This window comes from Myotis yumanensis, unplaced genomic scaffold (genome assembly GCF_028538775.1).
Source record: "Myotis yumanensis isolate MYYU_CA2020_CCGP unplaced genomic scaffold, mMyoYum1.0.hap1 SCAF_10, whole genome shotgun sequence".
NCBI classification, from domain to species: Eukaryota; Metazoa; Chordata; class Mammalia; order Chiroptera; family Vespertilionidae; genus Myotis; species Myotis yumanensis.
In genome coordinates this window covers 61,233,797-61,259,279 of record NW_027223761.1, presented here as the reverse complement: position 1 = coordinate 61,259,279, position 25,483 = coordinate 61,233,797, and the positions used below count along the sequence as shown (strand labels likewise).

Here is a 25,483-nt window from a genome sequence, read left to right as displayed (position 1 = left end):
AAGGAGGGGAAAAAGAAACATCAATTTGTTGTTCCATTTATGTATGCTTAATTGGTTGCTTCTTTTATGTGCATTGACTGGGGATTGACCCCGTGACCTTGGCGTATTGGGACAACGCTCTAACCAAGTGAGCTACCAGGCCAGGGCTAATTCTTTTTATTTCCGAACTTTCAAAGTATTAGAAGTTCAATTTCCTTGTTTTGTAGACAGTTTAGAATTTTTTACATAAGTGCTATTTATCTCTATAACTCAATCTGAACAGAGCTCCTTTGATATATAAAAATAAAGATTTTATTATTAATTTATTAATGTCCCCCAGATGTAAGAGAACATACACAATGAAAAATAAAGGCCTTTTAAATTTACAAACAGAAACAGCCACAGTGAAAGCAGAAAAGATGTTGCTTTAGTTCTATTTTTAGTCACAGTTCAAGGGAAATCTCAAAAACATAAAAATTCTCCGGTCAACATATCAAAAGGCTGACCTCCTTCAACATGGGCACAGAAGTTTTAATTGATTTGAGCTCAAAATGGACAAAAAAACACAAAAAAAATTACTAAAAAACACATTTGCTGTCAGATCTCAACCCAAAGAGATCTTGATTATCTAATAATCCATTTACAGAGATTACCAAATGACAGGACATGAAATCAAATTCCTAGCCACAGCTGCCACTGGGGAGTAATTTATGTGCCATAAACAAACTAGAAACAAACAAAACACAATCAGCAGAAAAAAATTTATAGGTATGGTCAGTCAGCGAAATTAGAACTCTATTGCTACTTGGATTTACTTCGGAGAGCCAAAGACATGTCTGGGTTGAAGCTGCCCATACCTGGTCTTCCAGGTGAATTCATTGTGCATCACATTGGGATCCAAAAACGATAAAATGATTTTTTTTTGAAAAAGTAAAACCACAATTCTTACACAGATATGAAATGAACATGTGTCCAAATTGAATGTAATCAATGAGGGAACTTGAAAGGAGTTAAAACTGATTCAAAGGAGAATTCAAAGTTCATACCAAAACGTCAGCTCATCAGGATGCTGAAAGGAGTGTACTTAACAGCAGAAAAACAGATTTCGTTCACAGTGGGGAAGGGAAGTCAGTTCAAGTTCACTAGGGAGATTGTGCATTTCAGTGGATGTGGATTATCTGCATTACAGTCATGTTTCTGTAAGTTAATTTCTGTCTCTACAGAGCTGTAAAATTGTCTAAGGACAATAATAGTCAAAGGTAACTCTGATGGATGAACTGAGGTCTTAATTTTTCCTTACAGGAGTGTATTAAAAAAAAGTATTTTTTAAAATATATTTTTTTATTGATTTCAAAGAGGAAGAGGGAGAGATAGAAACATCAATGATGAGAGAGTATCAGTGATTGGCTGCCTCCTGCATGGCCCCTACTAGGGTCCAAGCAGCAACCCAGGCATATTCCCTGACCAGGAATCAAACCATGACCTCCTGGTTTATAGGTTGATGCTCAGGGAACCATGCCGGCCGCAAATTTCACAAATAGTTACTGAGCATTTTCTATACCCCACGCACCATTCTGGGTACTGGGAATTCAGCAGTAAATAAAACAGGCAAAAATTCCTGCTCTGTGGAGCCTACATGCTAGAGTTCAGTTGATTTAGAACATGATGAGTTTGAAGTGATAACAGGAAAAGCATGTGGATGTTTAGGCATTTGGAGTCAGTGGTACTAAACATTAGAAAGACATAAAAATTAAAGATGTGGACGAGCTCTTTTGAGAATCTGAGCAGATAGCCTCTGTTCATGTTCATTAAAATAAATTTTTCTAATTAAATATAACAGATTTTTTCCCCATTCCTCACTGTTGACTTTCTTTAAATTCATTTAGTGACATAATATCAATGAATTTGGGTTTCTAACTAATAGATTTTAGGCTCATATGTTTAGAAACACCTTGAAACATGTTTCTGCCCCCCCCCCCCCCCCCCGCTATTTTAAAAATATCTATATTTTATTGATTTCAGAGGGGGAGAGATAGAAACATCAATGATAAGAATCATTGCTTGGCTGCCTCCTGCACACCCCCTACTGGGGATGGAGCCCACAACCAGGGCATGTGCACTTGATCGGAATCAAACCTGGGACCCTTCAGTCACCAGGCCAATGTTTTATCCACTGAGCCAAACCAGCAAGGGCTTTGCTATTCATTTTTATCAGCAAAAATAAATCTTTTACTTGATGTCTTAAAATGAAAAAAACAAAAACACACAAAAGAAAACATCAACCATTGATCAGTTTTCCCCAAAAGCATTTTAGTTGAATATTGTACATAAATTAAATATGCAGTCAGAAGCGCAATATACTTTTGAAGGGAAAAAAGCTGAATCTGCACTTAACAATTTATAGGTTTTGACAGCTTGTTAGTTCTTCCATTAAAAAATAAACCACAAATTAGAAACTGCTGGGATCTCCACTCCCCCCACCCCGCACCCCTCTATAGGTAAATTTTGTTCCCTTATGAAAAAGACTCAGCATTTCCCATGTCGTTTTTGATTCATGAAATGTGAATGTATTTCTCCCTTGTCTTTGATTGCTTGTATTTTCCCTTGAATTCTAATTAAGTTGATTATAATTCATGAATAAATATTTAAAAGATTTCCCCAAATCAGAATCAACAGTGATGGCCTGGGAGTTTCATTGTATGGTTGTCTTGTACATATTAATAGGCACTTCCCCAATTTCCATTTAATCAGAGTTTGTCATGCTTCTTACTGGCAGCACTGTGCCAGCTCTTTAACTGATACACTACTTCAATCATCTTGAAGAAAACTATTAAAGAGCAGAAATTAATGTAAATACAAAGACACATGTAAGAAGACTTACTTGTCCTTAAATACATAATGGCTGTATTCCTTCTGTTTGTAATTAAGTAGCCTATACTTAACATTTTAGAATGAATACCCAAAACATTTTGAATAATAGACTACTTTGAATTTTATTTAAATGTCAATATAGTTATAGGAAGAATATAAAATATTGAGGGTTGTTTAAAAAATATATTTTATTGATTTTTTACAGAGGAAGAGAGAGGGATAGAGAGTTAGAAACATCGATGAGAGAGAAACATCTATCAGCTGCCTCCTGCACACCTCCTACTGGGGATGTGCCCACAACCAAGGTACATGCCCTTGGCCGGAATCGAATCTGGGACCTTTCAGTCTACAGGCTGACACTCTATCCATTGAGCCAAACCAGTTAGGGCAAAATATTGAGTTTTTAAAATCTTACTGTAAGGTGCATGCGTAAGTAGTTAGGAGTAAAATGTCATGATGTCTGCAACTTGCAAATAGTTCAGCAATATTAACCATTATTTAATTTAGGTGGTGGCTATATGGCAATTCATTGAACTATTATAATTATAGAGTTTTCTGTACTTCTGATATGTTTCATAATTAAATGTTGAAAGAAAGCTTTTAGAGATAATGCTCTATGTGAAGTAATTTATTCCTTTTGAAATTCTAGGAAGGTTAAAATGCATGTTCATAATAACAATAAAATTACAAGGATTTACAATGTAATCGGAACTATCAGAGGATCTGTGGAACCCGGTGAGTCTGAGAATTTTTAAAAGCACTTTGTTTTTATAAACATTAAAAGAGTGAGAGAAGATCATTTTACTCAACATTTGATGTTTTCTTTGGCTGATATAAAACAACTACATTTGAAAAAATATTTGTACTAATCTAAAATAAGACTCTCTCTTGTAGCGTTAATGTTTTCCTATGTAGGAAACTCAAGCAAGAGGAAATTTAATTTAAAAAACACGTCAATTACAACTATTTATAATGCATTCGAAGTTGTAGTTCTTTTGAACACATTCTTTTCCAGACAGGTATGTTATTCTGGGAGGTCATCGGGATTCCTGGGTGTTTGGAGGTATTGACCCAACCACTGGCACTGCTGCTTTACAAGAAATTGCTCAGAGTTTTGGAAAACTGAGGAGTAGAGGTAAGTGATGTTTCTTTGGTGGGTGAGGACTAAAGGTGACGCACCGCTTCTCCTTCATTCTAGGCAGGTGTGCCTAACTGTGTGTGTTAACAATGATTACAGGATGGAGACCTCGGAGAACTATCATTTTTGCCAGCTGGGATGCAGAAGAATTTGGACTTCTGGGATCCACAGAATGGGCTGAGGTAAACAAGTTCTTATTTTCTTGGTCAACCGGGAACAAGTATCTGTGCCTCAGGATGTCCACAAATAGATTCCACTGCCGAATATGGTTTTAATTTGGAGAAAGTCGAAAGTCTCAAGAGAACTTAAGAACTAGAGTTTGTTTTTACTTTCACATCAGTTTGGCAAGACAGAATAACCTCTTAAAATCTCTTAGGTTCAGAAAATAGTCAAAACTAGTGAGCTGTTTCTGACAAGTGAATTGACTTATCTAAAAACTCATACAGATCCCTAGAGTAACTTTTCAAGTGTTTGATGTTTTCTTGGAATTCTTCTAAGAAAACAAGAGGTTCTATTAAGATGTCTTGACTTTTATTATAATTTCACATGTACAGACTCCATATAAAATTGCAACCATGTGTATATTTTACTGTTCACAGAAGTGCCAGATGGTTGAATATGTGGTAATTTTGTACGTAGAATTACTTTAGTTAACTGCCTTACGTTAGAATTTCTGAGATTTATTTTTTCTTTGGATATGATTGCCATTTGTGACTGGCTCTTAATGCTTTATCCTTTAGTGTCTCTCCTAGGCCACCTTCTTTCATTTTTTCCCCTTAGCCTCTCTGTCAAGTAACTAAGTTCTTAAATGTACAAGGTAAGCTCACAATTCTTATAAAGGCATGTGCACTATATAAGCACTTACTCTCCCTCTGCTTTCCTTTGTGTATCTTTTATAAGTCCAGGTATTTTTATAAGTCCAGATTTCATAGGGTTGTTTGAAACATGTCAAACATTTCTTGACATTGGCTCTAGTTCTTAAAATGCTTTCCTCCTGACTCACTTTCTCTTAACTTTACTTTAAACTAATATGAATCAAATCAGTATGGGGGTAAAATCACACACACAGTTACCAGTCTAACACTTATCCTTTTGACTCATTTTTATATCACAAAGTTTTATTATTACATTGCTTTTACAAACATGCTTTTTTGAAAGTTGACTATTTAGATTAATCAAATTTTATTAAGGTCATTTACATTTAGAAACATGTAATGTCATGTGAATATATGTATACATAAATACATGTCTCTATAATTTTAGCAGCTTAAAATAAAGATCAGAGAACTCTAAGATATAAAATACTATGCTTTGCATTAATTTAAATACTTGGTCAAAAGACAATTTCAACAGTTTCTAGTTTTCTACCATATTTTTCATCATATTCAACAGCATACTTTATTTAATTAAAAAATCTTCCTTATTTCTAATTTAACTCTGTTATAATGGAAACTCCAACCCTATATTTACCCATAGCAGAGGTAACTATCGTGTGGCCTGTGTGGGCAGTGCAGAGAAGTGGCAGTCCTCATTTGTGCCGTAACCCCTCACAGCTTTAAATGTTTTTTATTATAATAAGTTCTTATAAGTAAGGCAGTGAGAGAGAAGTAAAGGGTGCTCTCGCATATTCCCATCTGTGTGTGACATTCATCTTCTCTACTTAATCTTTCTTGGGGGGGTGTGGAGAGGGAGAAAGTCAGAAACAGTCTTGTGTTTGTCCTAAAGGTCCTTCCTTTTCTCCCTCTAGTTTTGTCCTGCCTTTCTCTTTCTCTCTCTCTTTTGTTCATCATATTTTCTAATTATCTTTAAAAAATAAATGAAATTTTCAATTTTTTTGTACTTATTTTTCACTTTAAATGATACATTTATGTGGGTATCCATTATTAGTGGATCTCAAACTTCAGTGCATGTAAGGATTGCCAGGGCACCTTTTGGAAAATACAGATTTCCAGGCCTTGCTTTCAGCAATTCTTAGGTCTGGGGTGGGGCCCAGAATCTGGGAGCCTCATCATTTCATAGTCTGTCTGGTTTAGGGAATCAAAGAACCACACTTTGAAAGTACCTTTTCTCTGGGGCTGCCTCTATTGCTGTAAATAAATATCTACAGCAGCATAATCTTTTTCTTACTTGTTTTAATTTCATTTATGTTGTTGTCAACCAACCAGTTATCAGCATTTTTTAGAAATTATGGTCAAAGGCATAGGTATTTGATTCATAAAGTATTTGCAGACTACTTTTATACTTGTTTATTTTGTCTCCATCCCCACAATTGTAATACTATGGATTAAGTGACAACTTTGCTTCAATTTTAGGAGAATGCAAAAATACTCCAGGAGAGAAGCATCGCTTATGTCAACTCAGATTCATCGATTGAAGGTACATTTAATGTATAACTAAGCTATCAAGCCTAATTTCTTTAGAATATTTACCATTTGGATTCGTGTTTAAAACTCCAGTATTAACTATGTCCTTCCTATGGAGGTATTAAAAGAATTTGGCTAAAATATTTTAGAAGAAGTGGTTTACAGAATATTTCACACAGAAATACTTTCTGGTCCTAGCTGGTTTGGCTCGGTGGCTAGAGCGTTGGCCCACAGACTGAAGGGTTGAGGGTTTGACTCTGGTCAAGGGCATGTACATTGGTTGCAGGTTCTATCCCCAGCTCTGGTCGGGGCGCATGTGGGAGGCAACCCAATCAATGTGCCCTTCTCACATCGAGTTTCTCTGTCTCTATCCCTCTCTTCCACTCTCTCTAAACATGCTGTTGTCTAATGTCTTGCTATATACTAATTGAATGAATGCTGTAGCCTTACCATTATATATATTTTCCCCACTAAACACCCTCTAAGAGACACTGCACTAATGACCCTTACGACATGGGAGCTGCTGTCCTAGCCACCAAAGTCCACTTATACCTTCTGTGAAGAGTGCACTGCAGTCTCTCTTGCTCCTGAAGAACTATTTCCAGCCTAAATTTTTTTATTGGTTTTTAGAAAGAAGGGGGGCATGAGAGAGAGAGAGATCAATTTGTTCCGCTTATTTATTAATTCATTGGTTGATTTTTTGTGCCCTGCCTGGGGATTGAACCCACAACCTTGGCATATCAGGACAATGCTCTAATCAACCATCTGGCCAGGGCTCCACCCTATTTTTAATGCCCAGGGAGTGATCCCATTGAAATTTGTTATATAGTTATAATTAGAAAATAAAGTTAAAATTAAATATAGATTGGAATTTCATTGGAAAGTATTAAAATGCTCTGCTTTATTTTTCAGGCAATTATACTCTCAGAGTTGACTGTACACCCCTTCTTTACCAATTGGTGTATAAACTGACAAAAGAGGTATACAAGTAGATCTGTCTTATGTTTTTTGATGAATGGAACAGCGAATAAGTTTTTTTTTCTTAACTAGCTGTACTTATTTTTAAACTGGTGACAGACGTAGCTGATTTGTATAAATAATAAGTCAGAACAAAGATCTCTAATACACTATGTGACATTACAATTATGACAGTATTGCTAGTGTCTCTGTTCTAATAAGTTTGTATTGTGTCCACTGAGCTGGAATGGAAAAGCCTTGGTTCAGAGATTGCCTTGGCTGCTCATTCATTCAACAAATATTTATTGAGTGGTTACTAGTTACCAGGTCCCATAAAATAAATTATAGCAGCAACAATGATAAAATGACAAGGTCACTGAATCCAAATACTTTGTAATCTAGAGAGGATACAGACCCATAAATGAGGAATTACAGTTCCCTGGAATATTGGATACTCTATACAATGAAGAACAGTTACGGAAGAGAACCTAAAGTCCCAAGGTAGCTGGGGAAGTTGGGAAGCAACAGGGGATGTTTACAGAATAATTAATGCTTAGGCTGTAGAACGGAAGGATGTGAAGGTGAGGGAGAAGGCTTAAACAGAGGACACAGATCTCTCAAAAGATGTGGATGAAAGAACATACTTCCTGACCCGGAGGTAGCTCAGTATGACCTAAGCACAAAGTTTGTTGTGGGAAGATGGTAAGAAATGGAGCAATGACAAATCTACCAAAACTCAGTAGAAAAAGGACTCTTTTATTCTCCTGTAAGCAGATGATTACAAGCTTATCAACCTCTAGTGTGTGTTATAAGGTAAGGTGGTGGGGGAGGCTGAGCTTCCCCCAACCCATTTTAAAATATGTTTTTTGATTTTGGAGGAGGAGGAGAAACATATTCCTGCACGCCCCTTATTGGGGATTGAGCCCACAACCTGGGCCTTGACCAGGAACAGAACCATGATCTCCTGGTTCATAGGTTGATGCTCAACCACTGAGCTACACTGGCCGGGCTGAGCTTAAGAGAAGAGCCTCCGTCTGATAGAAGAAATGGGACAAGGTGTCCATGCAATGGAGGAGGGACAGCAACTATGGCAGTGCATATAGCTGAGACAGAAAAATTTGATCCCAGGTGCCCAACCGACAGGGCTCTGGTTAGTGTGACATGGAGATGACTTGATTCCAGACAATAGAGAATTTTGCAGGGAAATTGACCCAAGCAGATTGTAGGAACTGGAGCAGGACCTCAGCTATTGCAAATTGGCAGGAGCTGAGTAGATCCCAGGCAGTTGTCTGAAAATGAGCAGAACTTTCCTGCAACACGCTAGCAGGGAGGGGATGACTCTGTGCAGTAACTCGATTGTATGCTGAAGACCTCCTATGTGGTGATGAGGGAATAACAAACTCTGTATAAAGGCCAGAGAAGACAGCAGAGATGATTAAGTTGAGATGGGCACCATTCACCCCATTTCCGCAGGTAAGAAAATTAGGGTTTAAAGCAAGACACCAAAGGTGTCTGAGCTGATAAGTAGGGTCTGCCTTGGGTCCATTTTCGAACAAAGCAGTTATAAATGAACAAACTTCAACCAAAACGTGTGATAGATAATATAGAGATGGTTAGATGTTAGACTCCACAAACACATTCTTCCAACACATGCCCCTGCTTTTTCTGAGAGCAAAGAAAAGCAAAATATAAGTTTGTAAGTATTCTTTTAATGAGGGTAATAAAAATGTTTATGTATACACAGAGGTTATTAATATTCCCACATAGAAATCTGAGGTTATGTAGACATATCAAATCCCAGCTTTACTAAAATATAATCAGACTTTCTAAAAGAACATTCCTCTTCACCCACCACCAGGGTTGGTGACAAAACTAAGGTTTATAGTGACAGTTTCAAGCTCAGCTTCATAACCTAGATCTGTTTGCCCAAGGACTCTTGCAATTCTTCCCAGACAAAAACAATTTACTCTAAAGTAAATATTATATCTAATTCCCTCCCCCAGTACTTCCTATTAAAAGGAATTTAAATTGCCAAATGACATTTATTAAAAATACGAACCTCTATGTAAAAATTTACTAAAATAAGCAGAAAACTTTATCCTAGTTATTAGGCAAAATTACCAATAGGCAGGCATCATAAACAAGAATTTGGGCTGGATATTTTTCTACATCAGCATACATATAGTTAGAAGTTGATGTTAACATGTGGTTTTATGTTGGCATAAATTTAGTTGCTTCTGCTTCTAATTCCCAGTATTTCTTTCCAGATCTCCAGCCCCGATGATGGTTTTCAGGGTAAATCTCTTTATGAAAGCTGGTTGGAAAAGGACCCTTCCTCTGAAAATACAAACCTTCCTAGGTAAGTTACTTGTTTGTACATTTTCTGCCACAGGATAGATTATGAATTCCCCGTGCCCCTTGTTTTCCCCAGGCATGCAATGCGCAGGTGCCTCACCAACAATCCGTCAAGACAATCCTACAGGATTTCTCTGTGCGGCCTTTGATATGCTGATCAGCCAGAACAGCCAAGTCTTTTAACCCACAGTAGAGCAGCGATCTAGTTTCACAAGATTTTAGTCAAGATTATTTTGCTCCATTATTAAGCATTATTTTGCATTCTTATACAAAATTTCATTTAGACATGTATTGAATACTTAACATTATAACTTCAAATGATAAAGATGAAGTTAAAAACAAATGATGGATTATTAGTTTCTAAATTTATTAATGGGCATTATCAGTAACTACCAAATTGTTAATCATACCTGTTAACCAACTTAGACTTTAAGTATTAATGTATTTCTTAGTTCATCTCAGTCATACAGCAGTTTTCCTGAATTCATTTTATATTTTCTACTTCAATGCTATTTCTAAAAGCAGATGATGTGGTTTATGGCTTCATTCCATATTCCAAATACATCTGTGAAAGTAAATGTGTTTCCATTATAAATGTTTCACATACTTAAATAGAAAAAAAAACATTTAGATTTAGAAGAAGTATATAGTTAGGTTCTTCATGCATATGTAATTTTATATTCTGTTCTATTATGACTAGTTTTCCATGTGATTACATTATTAAATGTAATACATATGTATATGCATAGTGGTTTCTTAATTATATGCAAAGAAATATACTGTAATTAGACTTCCTCATTGCCATTTTCTGATTAGTCCATAATTCTGGAGGGCAGGAACCATCTTATTTTCCCCTCTAAACAAATACCATAAATGCAGAAAATATGGAAGACAGCAGTCACTAGATTGCCGTCTTTGGTGGCATTGCTAAGCTCTGGTTGTGGTCAATGCAGATTTATATTTATCACACCAATATCCAGCAGATAGCACCAAAGTGTCTTGGGGTGGTATACCTTTTCCTAAATTCTATAAATGTGCCATTAAATTCCTTCTATTCTTGGGATGGGATTCACTGCCCCATCTATTTAACTTCGTATTATTTATGCATTCTCTCTCTGTATGTCTATGTATTTATATTCTACATCTAGAATCAACAAGCTGGGATCTGGAAGCGATTTTGAAGCTTATTTTCAGAGACTTGGCATTGCGTCAGGCAGAGCCCGTTACACTAAGAATAGGGTAAGCCATTTTATTTTGGATACATAGTACCTCATCCACATCCTTTTTAAGAATTCTGTCATTTCACTGTTTGGTACAGGCACTGGGTGGACATGTGGCCTGTAAAGAATTTCAGGGATAGACAGACTGCAGGCCCCTTTGCAAATGGATTAGATAGTAATTTGGGTGGTTTTGTGATTTTCATTGGCAGTTATTCAATGCTATAGTAGTTGATCGAATAATGTCAGGGACTTAGCTAGTGATCAGTGTTAAGTAGTAGTTCACATCCTTTTCCTGACACAGGCGTTGTTGGAAAATCTCACGCTCCTAGTCCGGTAGGTTTTGATGTGCTTTTCCTGGAGAAAATGTGCCGGTGGAGAACATTTCTGTTACAGGGAATGTGGCTAAGATTCTTTGTTACAAGCCTCTCTTCACATTCCCATACTGCCTGTCATTTGCGTCCAAGCTCTTGAATAGGCAACAAAACAGGTTTCTTTTAATTTTTAACTTGATCCTGGTTTGCATGATCGCCATTCAAACACATTGATGATACGCAAGTACTTAGATATGCCAAAATAAAGCATGTTTGCTTGCCTATGTTATAAATTATTACAAATCACACTGAATCTTAGAGTGAAGAAAAGCAATGTGTAGCTTTAAAGCAATGTGTAGCTTTGCAAATTGGCAGGAGCTGAGTAGATTTGTCAGATTTTAATAATTTTCAAAACATATTTGCAAGATAATATCTTGCTTATATAGAATACAACTAAGAATGAAGTAGAATAACTCAAAGGCATACATTTGTATAGTGATACTCATTAATACTTTACCTCTTTCATGGCCCTTTCATTTTTATACTCTGTCATCATTCTGAACAATGTTACCTAGTTACTAAGACAATGCAGATTAAAAACCAACTAGACAGAAGGATATTCCTTTTAGTGATAACTGAAAGCAGTGAAAATGACAGCCTGATAGCAGTGAAGATACGTAAAAACTAAAGTTAAGGAAGACGTAAGAAATAAAACAAATATTTACACAGAATACCACCATGAGCTGTTTTTATAGTGGTAATACTTACACAGGGTAAATGGCATTTGGTTATGCACTGTTTGTGGGGACAGGGAAGGAGCTTAAACTGCCCAGGACCTTTCATTCCCAACTGTCAAGTGTGCTTCTTTGCAACTGGATATGAACTCCTTAATCTTATCAGAAATACAGTAAGGAGAATTTCCAAGCAGTATTTTGAATGAAGATTACATGAATTATATAATGAATGGTAACTTTTTTGCTCCATTGCAATAAAACTCAGAGTGCCATATAGCTGGATTTTCTGCAATCAATTTGAATATATAATGTTTGTACTTGGTCTCCCCCCCCTCCCCACCCCAACCTTTCTTTAGAAAACAGATAAGTACAGCAGCTACCCGGTATACCATACAATTTATGAGACGTTTGAATTGGTAGAAAATTTTTATGACCCTACGTTTAAAAAACAGCTCTCTGTGGCTCAATTACGAGGCGCACTGGTTTACGAGCTTGCAGACTCTCAAATCATTCCTTTCAATATTCAAGACTATGCAAAAGCTTTGAAAAACTATGCAACAAGTATCTACAATTTATCCAAGAAACACGGCCAACAATTGAAAGACCATGGAGTATCATTTGGTAAGAAATGACTGAGCAGGTATTCTATAATCTGTAAGAGGTTTAAGATATTTTGTATCATCCTAGAATTTATCCCTGCCTCACTTATTAGTTGTGGCTTCCAGAAAAAAAAATTTAACATCTAGTAAAGACTGATTTAATTTGGTACTTATAGGCTGAATCCATTTTGCTCAAGTTAGTGCTACAAATGTTGGGCTTTCCCTGTTATAAGACTAATATATAGATGCAGTACACCATCACACAAATATTGGAAAGTAGAGAAAACCAATTCCACTACATAATTATTCCTGCATATGTCTTTTAATGCTTGTATACATGGAGGATTTTATTTATTTTATTTTTTTACAGTTTTAAGCATTCTTTCATTGTCCATCTGGCCATTTTGTGGTTGCTGTTCTACAAAACATGGATGAAACAGTGTAGTAGCATTGGTGTGGTTCATATCTTGGCTCTACTATTTATTCACTGTGTGACCTTGGGAAGGTTACTTGAGCCCTCTGTGTGTTGTCAATTTTCTTATGAGTGAAATGGTAAAACAATATACGATGTTTCCAAGATTGCTGTGGAGATTCAGTTGACACAGAAACAATGGTGACTGACACTTAATGCTCATAAATGTTACCTATTATTACTGGTTTATTATTCTGAGAGTATATATGAGTATATAATGTAATCATTAAATTTGTACTGAATGCCTATCGTGTACCAAGTATTGTTATTTCCTGGACTACATATGGATGTTTAAGACAGTCATTGTCCTCAGAGCTTAAAGTCTCATGTGGGGAAGAAGACAAAATGCAAGGGACGAGTTATTATAAAGATAACAGAAAGTACTGCCATAGGAGCAGAAAGGTCAGTAATGACTTTTGAATATTACTACATAAGAATTAGTATTCTTCAGAAAGTTCTGATGAGCAGCAGGTACTAAGATCTAGAAATAAATGAAGCAAAGACAGAAAACTGTGTTTAGACATAACAGAGATAAAATATAGACATAGCAGGGCCTACAGCAAGATGGATATCCATAGGTCTATGGTTATCCAGCATCCAGTTCTAAATGCCCGGATTTCCTCTTGGCAAATCATCTTTTATGAATTTGTATAAGTCAAATTGATAAGAGAAACCATACAGCTAGGACCTAGTCCTTAATACCTCCTCCCCATATTTCCAAATTTTCCATCTCATATTAGTGATTCTTTATCAATGTCAAACATTATAATCTTTTCTATCTTAAAAACATTTCCTCTCCTGATGTGCCCTACCTCACAATCAAAATTTTTCATTTAGTACCAGGAAAAAAAAAAAAAAAGTCCCTCAAATGTCTTAATAAAAGAAATGGATGATTTACACTCCCCACCTCCAGTTCTTTACCTCCCATTAACCAAACCACTGCATTGTCTTCATGTTCCTACTATTGTAGTGAAATTGCTCTTGCAAAAGTTTTATTCACCTGTCACTAAATCCCAGCAACACATTTCAGTTCTCATCTATCTTGATTTCTATGCTTCTTTCGAAATTTCAACCCTTTGTCCTTAGTGCCTATAATATCTATTAGATTTATATGTGGCTTAAAACAGCAACAAAAATGTAAGTTTATAGAATATCTAGGGCTAAATAAACCTTGTTTTTTGTATTGAATATACTTAAACTGAATGTACTACCCAGTAGGTCCTCTAATAATGTTGTTTCATTAAAACAGATAAATGCCTGTGGACCTTAAGTCTAGTTTATATCAATTAGCCTATGGTAAAACTGGTTTCATTATATGTTGCCTTGCTTAAAGTTACAGTACCTATCAATGATGTGAAGTGAGGGCTTACTGTCCTTAGTAGCAGTGTGAATTACATATGCCCTAGATTCTTGAAAGTTATTTTCTTAAGAACCAATTTAGCCATTTTCTGTCTGACACTTTCTTTGTCACAATACTTTAAACAATTTCCATGACTCTGCCAGAGGCTCGGTATAAAAATGGTTTCAATATTATTCAGTCATCTCAACCTGGAATGGGAGGGCAGGAAAGCGAACCTCTGAAAGATGAAGTGCTTATACTTATTTCCCTCTTGCTTTTCTTTGGAAAGACGCCTTATTTTCTGCTGTACAAAACTTCTCAGAGGCTGCTTCAGATTTCCACAGAAGACTTACAGAAGTGGACCTTAACAAGTAAGTTTCCAATGTAAAGTTGCCCTGCTATTTTAAAGCATTCAGCGCTAAATCACTGCTACTTAAATTATGGTCAGCCTTATCCTTATTTAATATTTTTAAATATGGCTTCCTGGTAGGAGTGTAATGATCTGTTTCTTGTTCTCCAAGTCCCATGGCAGTGAGAATTGTGAATGACCAGCTGATGCTCCTGGAAAGAGCATTCATCGATCCCCTTGGTTTACCTGGGAGGAAGTTCTACAGGTAAGGAAAGAGCAGGTGTTCCATTAAAGGACACTGCTTTCAACTATTGCCATCATGTGAGTGGAAGGTAAATACGTGTATTGAGAGGAACATGAAAAAGTTTATGCAAAACAGTATAATTTCATGTTGTTTATTGCTCTGCTGTAGATGTAAATCATGATAGTTAAAAAAAGAACTCTTCGTAACAAAGGGGATCTCATAACTCATATGGTTAAATATTCTGCAGAAATCTTTTCTATAGGATCTCAGATACAGGCAAACCTCATTGTATTGAGCTTCACACATGTTGCCCTTTTTGCTGGTAGAGGGTTTTGCCTTCAATTTATAAAAAAGACTGCAAAGCTCTCTTTACTGTGGTGGTTTGGAATTGAACTTGCAAAGTCTCCAAGGTGTGCCTGTATCTAGACATCCAGCTGCTATTTGAATCTTCTGATGATAGATGGGGTGCTTATTACCTCTTGAAGTTTTTCCTATAAATTTCCCCCTTTGATTCTGTTCTCCAAAATCAAATAGATTAAATCTAGATTTATTTGTATTTAACATTTTAGGTTTTTGAAGATGGCTCTCATGTTTCCCCTGAAGGAATTGCCTCTTTTTCCACCTAGAATTTTTGCTTATAACTAATAACAGGCAAAGGATTAAAATGATATATTGTAAACACTTAACTAATGGATATTTCATTGGTATCAAACATTAAGTTCATATTATTTATGATTTTATAAAAATAGCAGCCATTTACCGAGTATCTCTGAGCTATCCTCTATATACCTTAAATCTGCAAGCCTATGGGGGTGAAAGCAACTTAATCTCCATTTACTCGGGGGAACCTGAAGCTTAAAGAATAATTTGCCCAAGTTATACTTAGTATGTAGAAAAGCTAGACTTGAAAATCCTGTGTTTATTAGGATTAGTCAAATGTTAATACTAATCCTAATATTTGTAAGAAAGGCAACATAGTGAACATGTTATTTAATGATAAACAGCCTTATAGAATAGTTTTCACCATCTTAATTCAGATGAAAACACCCTGGAAGTCACTTACATATGTGTTGTTAACTAGAATATGGATTTTCTGATTCGAAATGATAGGTGCCATTTTTCCTCCTCTTCCTGGCAGGCATCATGTTTAAGCTCTCCCTCTCTGGAGCTGCAAAGCACCAGTATTTCGTGTCCTGGTTTTTATAGCTGCTGCCCAGGGAACAGCCTCAAAGGTTTGGTTCTAGAGGTCACCACCTACAAGTTACTACACACCCCAGCCTTTCTGAGAAAGCATATGGAGTTGCTCTCAGGGATGGAAGCAGGTGGAAGCAATATTTGTGCTCTCCTTCTGCCTCACTCCAGCTTAGTGGTTTCTCCCAGAAAGGAGGGTATACCCTTTGTCTGGCACCACAATTTGTGTAGCTACTGCCCAGGGGCAACTCTACCTTGCCTGGCTCTGATCTGCTAGTGGGGCTTATGCTGGCAGGTCCCACAGGACTGTAACGAATGGAGAAGGAGTTCTTAACACATTGCGTACCGCTCAGGAGTTTTCTCGTGTTTTGCGCGCCATCTGTTATGGACCTTAGATGTCAACACACTGTCTTGTCCACTGTGGGGCGCGGTTACAGTGTTTTGGCCAGGTTCAAGCCTTGGACTAATGAAAGGACAGGGTCATCTCGCTGCCAATTCATTTAGAGTGTACAATGTCCTCAATCCATAAGCAAAAATGAAGTATAAAGAGTTTCTGCTATCTGGCGAGAGACTGGATAACGGATGACAATAATGAAGGCTCTCGGGAACCAGAGACAAATCTGTCCAGCCCTTCCCCTGGGGGTGCAAGGAGAGCACCTTGTAAAGATCCACCCAAAAGGTTGTCAGGTGATATGAAGCAGCATGAACCTACGTGTATTCCAGTGAGTGGAAAGAAAAAATTTCCTACGAGAGCCTGCAGTTTGTGCCGCCCATGGAAAAAGGAGCGAATCTAGATACTTACATAAATTTTGTTTGGTCCCTCTTCATAGAGGAAAATGTTTTACGCAGTACCATATGTTAAAAAAGTACTAGGAACTTTAATTGTTTTTGTAAATAAAAATAATTATTGAAAAACACCACCTAAAGTGCATTATGACCGGTAGTTATGATTTAAACAGCGTGCAGTTTGCCCAAAAACGTGCGGTCCCTGGCGTATGTCTTAGAGATTTCTATGTGGTACGCAATGTGTTAAATAGCTCCCACCCTCACTGCATGAGGCCCAGAAGCACAGTCTTGCAGTGAAAGAGGCCTATAAGTTTATCAACTACAGCCTGAGGGGTAGGTTTCCAACTAAACATACATCTAAGGGTTAACTGTAAACCATATCAAACATGCTGGATGGCTGATGCTGTCTTTATGCTTTTCTTCCGTGCTCCAGAGTCTCTTATGTGTCTCGTGGCCCATTTTTACACATGAAAATAGTAAAATATGACATCAAAAACATAATGAATGGCTCAGTTGATTTGAGCGCCGTCCCACACACCAAAAGGTTGCGGATTTGATCCCCGGTCAGGCATGTGTGGGAGGCAACTAACATCGATTTTTTCTCTCTCAAAATCAAACATATCCTTGGACGAGGATAAAACAAAAAACCCCATAAAATCTGTGTTTGGTGGGAGAGTAAATACATTTTTATAAAAGTATAAATTATTGTATGTTAGCTTCATGGCAGTCACAAAGCAAAACCTACAGTATATACACAATGATAATGAGAAAGAAAGCTAAGCATATCAATAGTCATCAAACCACAAGAGAAGCAACAGAGAACTGATAACAGCCAGCAAAACAATAGCAATGAGTGCATACCAATATTTACTTTAAACAGTGAACTTTCCAATCAAAAGACTCACTTGAGAAGGACTCACACAAACTGAAACTTATGGAAAAAGATACACCATACACGTGGAAACCAAAAGGAAACAGAGTAGCTCTACTTATATCAGCCAAGATGACTTCAAGAATAAATAACAACTAAATATATATATATGCATGCACTCAATATAGGAGCACCTATATATATGTAAATTGGAGATTTCAAGACCATACTTGGGTGGATAGATTAACAGATAAAATCAGCCTTAAGTGATATATATAAAATATTCCAGCCAAAAGCAACAGAAAACATTTTTCTTAAGTGTACATACAACATTTTTTTTTTCAACATTCTTAAGGATAGATAGATATATATTAGGCCACAAAACAAGTTTTACACATCTAAAATCATATCAAGCAAATTTCCCAACCACAGTGGTATGACACTAGAAATCAATTACAAGAGAAAACTGGAAAGTTCACAAATATGTGGAGATTAAAAAACATGCTACTGAACAATAGGCCAATCTAGAAATCAAATACATATCAATCTTTTCAAACTCATTTTATGAATTCAGCACTATCCTGACACCAAAACCAGACAAGGACATCAGAAGAAAACAAAATTAGAGGCTAATAAACCTGACGAACATAGGTACAAAAATTCTCAGCAAAATAATTAGGAAATGAAATTCGAAAGTACGGCCAAAGAATTACACACCGCGATCAAGTAGTATTTATTCCAGCGATATCAGGGTGGTTTACTATATGCAAATCAATGTGATACACCACATTAAAAGGATAAACGTCATATCTCAATAGATGCAGAAAAAGGATTTCACAAAATTCAACATCCATTTAGGATAAAAACTCTCAACATAATAAAAGGCTATGTATAAACAAGCCTGCTATCATATACTGAGTGGTGAAAAGCTGAAAGCTTTTCAGGAATAAGACAAAGATGGCCATTCACGCCACTTTTATTCTTCAACATACTATAGAAAATCCTGAAGACTACCAAAACCTGTTAGGACTAATAAATTCATTAACACTGCAGGGTAAAAAAAAAAAAATCAATATACAAAAGCTTGTGTTTCTATGTACAAACAATGAACTAGTAGAAATGAAGAAAACAATCCAATTTATAGCTGCAATAAACAAAACACTAGGAATAAATTTAAGAATGGAGGTAAAAGACTTGTACAATGAAAACTATAAAATATTGAAGGAAATTAAAGATGACTCAAATAAATAGTTCATGCTCATGGATGGGAAGATTTAGCATCTTAAAATGTCCATATTCCCTAAAGCAATATACAAAATGAATGCAATATTTATCAAAACCCCAAGGGCATTTTTTCATAGAAATAGAACAAAAAGTGCTCAATTTGTATGGGACCAAAAGACCCCGCATAGCCAAAGCAATCCTAAGAAAAAAGAACAAAGATGTGTCACACACCCTGATATCAAACCATACTACACAGATACAGCAATCAAAACAGAATGGCATTGGCAGAAAAACACACACACACAAATCAATAGAACAGAAATACATCAGACACAGATCATACCATATGATCTCACATATATATTGAATTAAAACAAAACAACACACACACACAAACAAGCTCGTAGATACAGAGAACAGATTGGTGGTTGTCAGAGGGTGGGGGATGTGCCATATGGGTGAAGGTGGTCAAAAGTTACAAACTCGCACTTACCAACTTAAGTCATGGGACTGTAATGTACAGCATGATGACTGTAGTTAAAAATACTGTATTGCATATTTGAAAGTTGCTAAGAGTAAATCTTTACACCTATGGGGCAAGTTTAGAGAAGTTAGATAATTTGCCAAAGACAACAGAGGTATTAGATGCCAGGTCAATGATTCAAACAAGGTTTGATTCCTCTGTCAATGATGTTTTACTACACTCTCCCTTCACAATTCTCCAGAAGAGGGTAAGTATACTGAGGACTATCTATGACCCTATTTCTAATACCTCAACTTGTATATAGGTCACTATGTCAATGCTTACAGTGTAGCACTTATACTCACTTTAGTAAACAAGAGCCATTTGAAACCATAGCAAGACTTAAAAGCCAAGAGTGATAAAACCTGATGTACTTTTGGAAATCTAAGTAATTAACCTTATAAATTTATCTTTGATCATTAACACTGACTTAATACAGTTCCCTATTTTTTCATACGGTATTCTCATATAGTTTAAAGAACCTCGGATTTTAGTGGACAGAATTTCTGATGAAACTTTTATTAAATATGTAGCTTGAGCTACTGAGATGAAGTTGGAAATCTATTGCAAAACTTTCCTTCATATGAGAACTTAACTATCTTTGCGGGCAACCCATATATAATAGTTTTATCTTTGTAGAATGGCCTTCATTATCCTTACCATCTATGATATTTTGGGAATAACAAGCTTCTTCAGTATTGCTTTTTAATGGCTAAAGAGTACTGGGAACAACTGTCATTCTTGTTAAAACTCTAAAATGGGCAACACAAAGATAAATTACTGTTTTCGATCTCCTCTCTGTCTCACTAAATATACCCATAAAACACACCTTCTACACTGTGGCAGTCTAGGCAGTTAGATAACTAATGCACAAACTTAACTTAGTTCCATTCCAACCATATGGGTTGGTAACATGGTATGATTTACGAGACAGATCTTAGCTCCTTTCTTTGCTTAAAATTATACTGTTACATAAGTATCTCAAATCAATTATATGTCTTCATTTTGGAGTAATAATAGTGAATGCCAGGAGAGAAAGATTACTTAATGTGTGATCTAACAAAAGGGAACATTTTTAAAAAGGCATATACGATATATTTGTATAGTTTTCAGCTCAACCTGTCTTATTTTTTTTTTCCTAATAGGCACATCATCTTTGCTCCAAGTAGGCACAACAAATATGCTGGAGAATCATTTCCTGGGATCTATGATGCTATGTTTGATATTGAAAATAAAGCAGACCCACGTTCAGCCTGGAGAGAAGTAAAGAAACACATTTCTATTGCAGCCTTTACAATTCAAGCAGCAGCAGAAACACTGAAAGAAGTGGTATAGTAAGGTCAGCCAAGTGGCCATCCATTAAAAGTATTACTGGAAGTCTGAGGATAAAATCCGTGTTTCATCTTTCTTTTCATGTCATATTTGATTTTAGACTTCCACCTTGTTCATCTGCAAAGTGTGTTCAGGTTCTTTAAAAATGCATAACTTCATCATGTGTGTTATTAACAAAATAAAACAAAAAACTCCACTCATGCGGCAGAAAGAGACAAAATAACTGAATATTCCTTAAAATAAAAAATGGCATGGAACTTGAACTCTCAGACAGTCTGGTAGAAATTTAAAATGGTATAACCACTTTTGAAAAACAATATTGTCAGTTTCTTATAAGTTAAACATATACTTACTTACGTTATGACTCTAAAATTCCACTTCTAGGTATTTACTAAAGAGAAAAATTAAATATACTTTAAATAGCTTCACCTCTACTGAATAAGTATGATAGGTAAAAAAAAAATTGTTGCCACAAATCTTTTGCCTCCTCTAAATAAAACTATATCAGCACCAGTAAACTTTTATGCAGAGACTACTGACCCAGAATTATGGGTAAATTGACTAAAGCTTCAACAAGCTTGGATGTTCAATTAGCCAAAAAGAGTTGAGAATAAAAATTTAAAAAGCCCTTATAGGCAGGCACACTAACTACAATAAGAAGTGACCACTCAAAGTTTGACTGCAAGAGAAAATTCCCCTGGTACCTTTGCTTGCTAACCAACAAAACAATCAAACAGTGGGAGTACTTAGTTTAGGGATAAACATTTCCTAAATATCTCAATATTACCAGAGGGTATCTCACTGATTTCCCACAATAACATAAAAAATAATGGGATTCAGCAAAAGTAGTTCCTAAAACAAAGTTAAAAGTGATAAATGCATTTATTAAGAAATCAGAGAGCCCTAACCGGTTTGGCTCAGTGGATAGAGCATCGGCCTGCAGACTGAAAGGTTCCAGGTTCGATTCCAGTCAAGGGCATGTACCTTGGTTGTGGGCACATCACCAGTAGGAGGTGTGCAGGAGGCAGCTGATCGATGTTTCTCTCTCATCGATGTTTCTAACTTTCTATTTCTCTCCCTCTCTGTAAAAAATCAATAAAATATATTTTTTAAGAAATCAGAGATCTCAACAATCTAATTTTATATCTCAAGGAACTAGAAAAAATAAAAAATTAACCTCAAAGTTAGCAGAAGGAAGGAAATAACGATCAGAGTGGAAATGAATGAAATAGGGATCAGAAAAAAAATACAAAGGATCAATGAAACGAAAAGCTGATTCATTGTAAAGAAAAAAGTTGATGAGTCTCTAGCAAGACTTAAAATTAGAAATGAAAAGACACAATTGATTCTACACAATACACAGGACCATAAAAGACTATTATGAAAAATTATATGCTAATTAGATAACCTAGAAGAGATGAATAAAATTCTAGAAACACAACCTAGCAATACTGAATCCCAAAAAAATAGAAAACCTGAACAGCCTACAAATGGGCAAAGAGACTGAATGAGCAATCAAAAACCTCCCCCCACAGAAAACTCCAGGAGAGACGGCTTCCTGGTGAAGTCTACCAAACATGCAAAGAATTAATACCAATCCTTCTCAAACTCTTCAAAAAATTTGAGGAAGAGGAAATACTTCCAAACTTATTGAGGGCAGTACTGAGAATATCATAAAAACAGTATAGATCAATATCCCTGATGGATAGAGATATAAGAATTTTCAACAAAATATCAGCAAACCAAATTCGTGAACAAATAAAAAGGATTATACACCATGACCAAATGGGATTTATCCCTGTAATGCCAAATGGTTTTACATATGCAAATCAATAAATGTAACACCATATATTAATAAAATGAAGGATAAACATCGCCTATCTGAACAGATGCAAAAAGCATTTGACAAAATGTAACATTTTTGAAATGATTAAAACCCTCTGGAAATTGCATATGGATGAAACACTTCAACACAATAAAGGCCAAAAATGAGCTAACATAACACTCAATGGAGAAAAAAAACATAGCTTTTTCTCTAACATCAAGAACAGGACAAGGATGCCCACTCCCACTACCCTGATTCAATATAGCATCGGAAGTACTAGCTATAGCAGTTAGGCAATACATTGAAATAAAAGGCATCTAAATAGAAAAGGAAGAAGTAAACCTGTCATTATTCACATATGATGAGATTTTAAACACAGATTATCTCAACCAAAAGACTGAAAATAATTTTAATAAAATTACTAAATACAAAATCAACATACAGAAATCAGTTTCATCTCAATACACTAAAGATGAAACATGTGAAAAAGAAATAAAACGATCCTATTCACAACATCAAAAAACAATAAAATACCTAGGACTAAACTCAACCAAGAAAGTGAAAAGTCTTTATAAAGAAAACTACATAACTTTGCTGAACAAAATCAAAAATTTGCATAGATATCCCATGCTTATGGACTGGAAGAACGCTACTATAATGTCATACAACCCAAAGTCATCTACATATTCGATGGAATCCCCCATCAAAATACCAATGGCATTCTTCACCAAATAGAAAAAAAAACAATCGTTAAATTTGTATGGAACCCCCAAAGACCCCAAATAGCCAAACCAATCCTGAGAAATATCGAAGCTGGAGGTACCACACTTTGTGTGTGACAAAGCTATAGCAATAAAAAACAGTATGGTACTAGCACAGTGATGGCGAACCTTTTGAGCTTGGCGTGTCAGCATTTTGAAAAACCCTAACTCTGGTGCCGTGTCACATATAGAAATTTTTTGATCTTTGCAACCATAGTAAAACAAAGATTTATATTTTTGATATTTATTTTATATATTTAAATGCCATTTAACAAGGAAAAATCAACCAAAAAAATGAGTTCGCGTGTCACCTCTGACATGCATGTCATAGGTTCGCCATCACTGTAACTAGCGAGAAAAATAGACACAGACAAACGTAATAGAGTACAGTTCAGAACTAATCCCTGCTTATATGGTCAACTAATATTTGACAAGGGAGCAAAAGCATCCCATGGGGAAACAGTACTTTGGGAAAATTGTCCCGGGAAAACTGGATAAACTCATGCAGAGTAATGAAATCGGATCCCTATCTTACACCACACACAAAAATTCAAAATTAATCAAAGACTTAAACATAAGACCTGATACTATAAAACTCCTAGAAAAAAACGTAGAGAAGCAGTTTCTTAGCATGGGTATTGGCAAGAATTTATTAGATTTGACAACTAAAGCACAAATAATGTAAGGAAAAACCAACAAATGGGACTACAATAAAATTTAAAACTTTTGCACAGTAAAAGAAACATTTAAAAGGCAACCTACAAAATGGGAGAAAAAATACTTCTGTAAACTATATTATCTGATAAGAGGTTAATAACAAAATATGTAAGTTGATAAAGTAAAAAAAAATAAAAGCAAACCTAATTAGACTCATGCTGCTAGTGTTTTTCAAACTTTATTGTATGTCACAATGAAACACAAAATATACTGCAAATTTTTGGGACATCACCCTGGTTTTGATTCAGTAGGTCTGATGGTAAGGAAAAAAATTAGCATTTGTCACAGATTCTAAGATGCTGATACTACTGATCTAGACCTGATATTTTGATAACCACTGACCTGGCCTAGAAGACAAAAGCAAAAAATGCAAATGATCCATCGCTATCTGTCCCTAGGTTTACAATCTTCTATGTTTCTTATGTTGCACTCTAAATTAATTCATATTAATGGCAAAAACAAAGATAAGTTGATGTTTTTTCATTACATCTTATCTAACATGTACATATGAATTCCCATCTATGAGTTACACACAAAATACATATCACTATAAGAATGGCAATGGAAAAAAATTTTTTTTCAACTGCTTTTGACTAGAGACCCTAAGAGTTGCCAAATCACAAATGATGAGTTTATTGTTATAACCAAAACCATCCATGCAAAAGGACTACATATTTTATAAATTTATTTTCTAACAAAATATAAGAAACTAAAATTGTGGTCCTGGTGACCAAACACAGTGTTACTAATTTTCCTTGCCATGTGCCAATGTTTTAAGGAACCTATTAATTCAAATGACAGACATAACAGCACAGAACACAAAGCCAGGATGCCCAAGTTTGAATTCTCTACTCCACAACTCACTCATTTTGACTTAGGTCAAGTTATCCAACCTGTGCCATAAATCAGTTTTCTCTCCTGTTATACAGTAATAGAACCTACCTGATAGGGTTGCCATGAGGATCAAGTTCATATTCACTGAAGTCCTTAGACAGTGACTGGCCCATCACAAGTCCTGCATGTCTTGATATTTACAAAAGCCAACCAACATGCCAAATATTAAAAAATGAGGATAAGATGATTGGCCCCAACACAAAGTTATATGCAGTTTATGAGAAGATACAGACACTGACAAATTAATCATAGAAATAAATAAAATATGAAGTATGGAACTGCAAAGTGAAATAAGCATTGTGAAGGAAAGGATAAGCATTTTTAAAAAGGCATTAATAGACCCATTTTTCGAGGAGAGGATTCCCTGTTCCCAGGCTTACCACCAGTACTTTTACTCAAATTATCAGCCTTAAAAAAGATAATCTAAT

The 25,483-nt window shown here is 35.7% G+C and overlaps 1 protein-coding gene across 2 annotated transcripts in view; it reads left to right on the top strand.

Annotated features, from left to right (window-relative positions):
• NAALAD2 (N-acetylated alpha-linked acidic dipeptidase 2) overlaps positions 1 to 21,870 on the top strand; it is a 45,542-nt gene extending 23,672 nt beyond the window's left edge. The window contains exons 9-19 of one of the 2 annotated variants that reach the window (XM_070425879.1): positions 3,500 to 3,585; positions 3,866 to 3,985; positions 4,088 to 4,170; positions 6,301 to 6,364; positions 7,264 to 7,331; positions 9,576 to 9,667; positions 10,812 to 10,902; positions 12,285 to 12,549; positions 14,628 to 14,709; positions 14,860 to 14,952; positions 20,672 to 21,870. In XM_070425879.1, the coding sequence (XP_070281980.1) occupies positions 3,500 to 3,585; positions 3,866 to 3,985; positions 4,088 to 4,170; positions 6,301 to 6,364; positions 7,264 to 7,331; positions 9,576 to 9,667; positions 10,812 to 10,902; positions 12,285 to 12,549; positions 14,628 to 14,709; positions 14,860 to 14,952; positions 20,672 to 20,861 (1,234 nt within the window). In that variant the 3' untranslated portion in view covers positions 20,862 to 21,870. Of the gene's footprint in view, positions 1 to 3,499; positions 3,586 to 3,865; positions 3,986 to 4,087; positions 4,171 to 6,300; positions 6,365 to 7,263; positions 7,332 to 9,575; positions 9,668 to 10,811; positions 10,903 to 12,284; positions 12,550 to 14,627; positions 14,710 to 14,859; positions 14,953 to 15,500; positions 15,595 to 20,671 lie in introns of those variants that run through there. The other variant, XM_070425880.1, reaches the window with a different exon arrangement.
• The last annotated feature ends 3,613 nt before the right edge of the window (positions 21,871 to 25,483 follow it).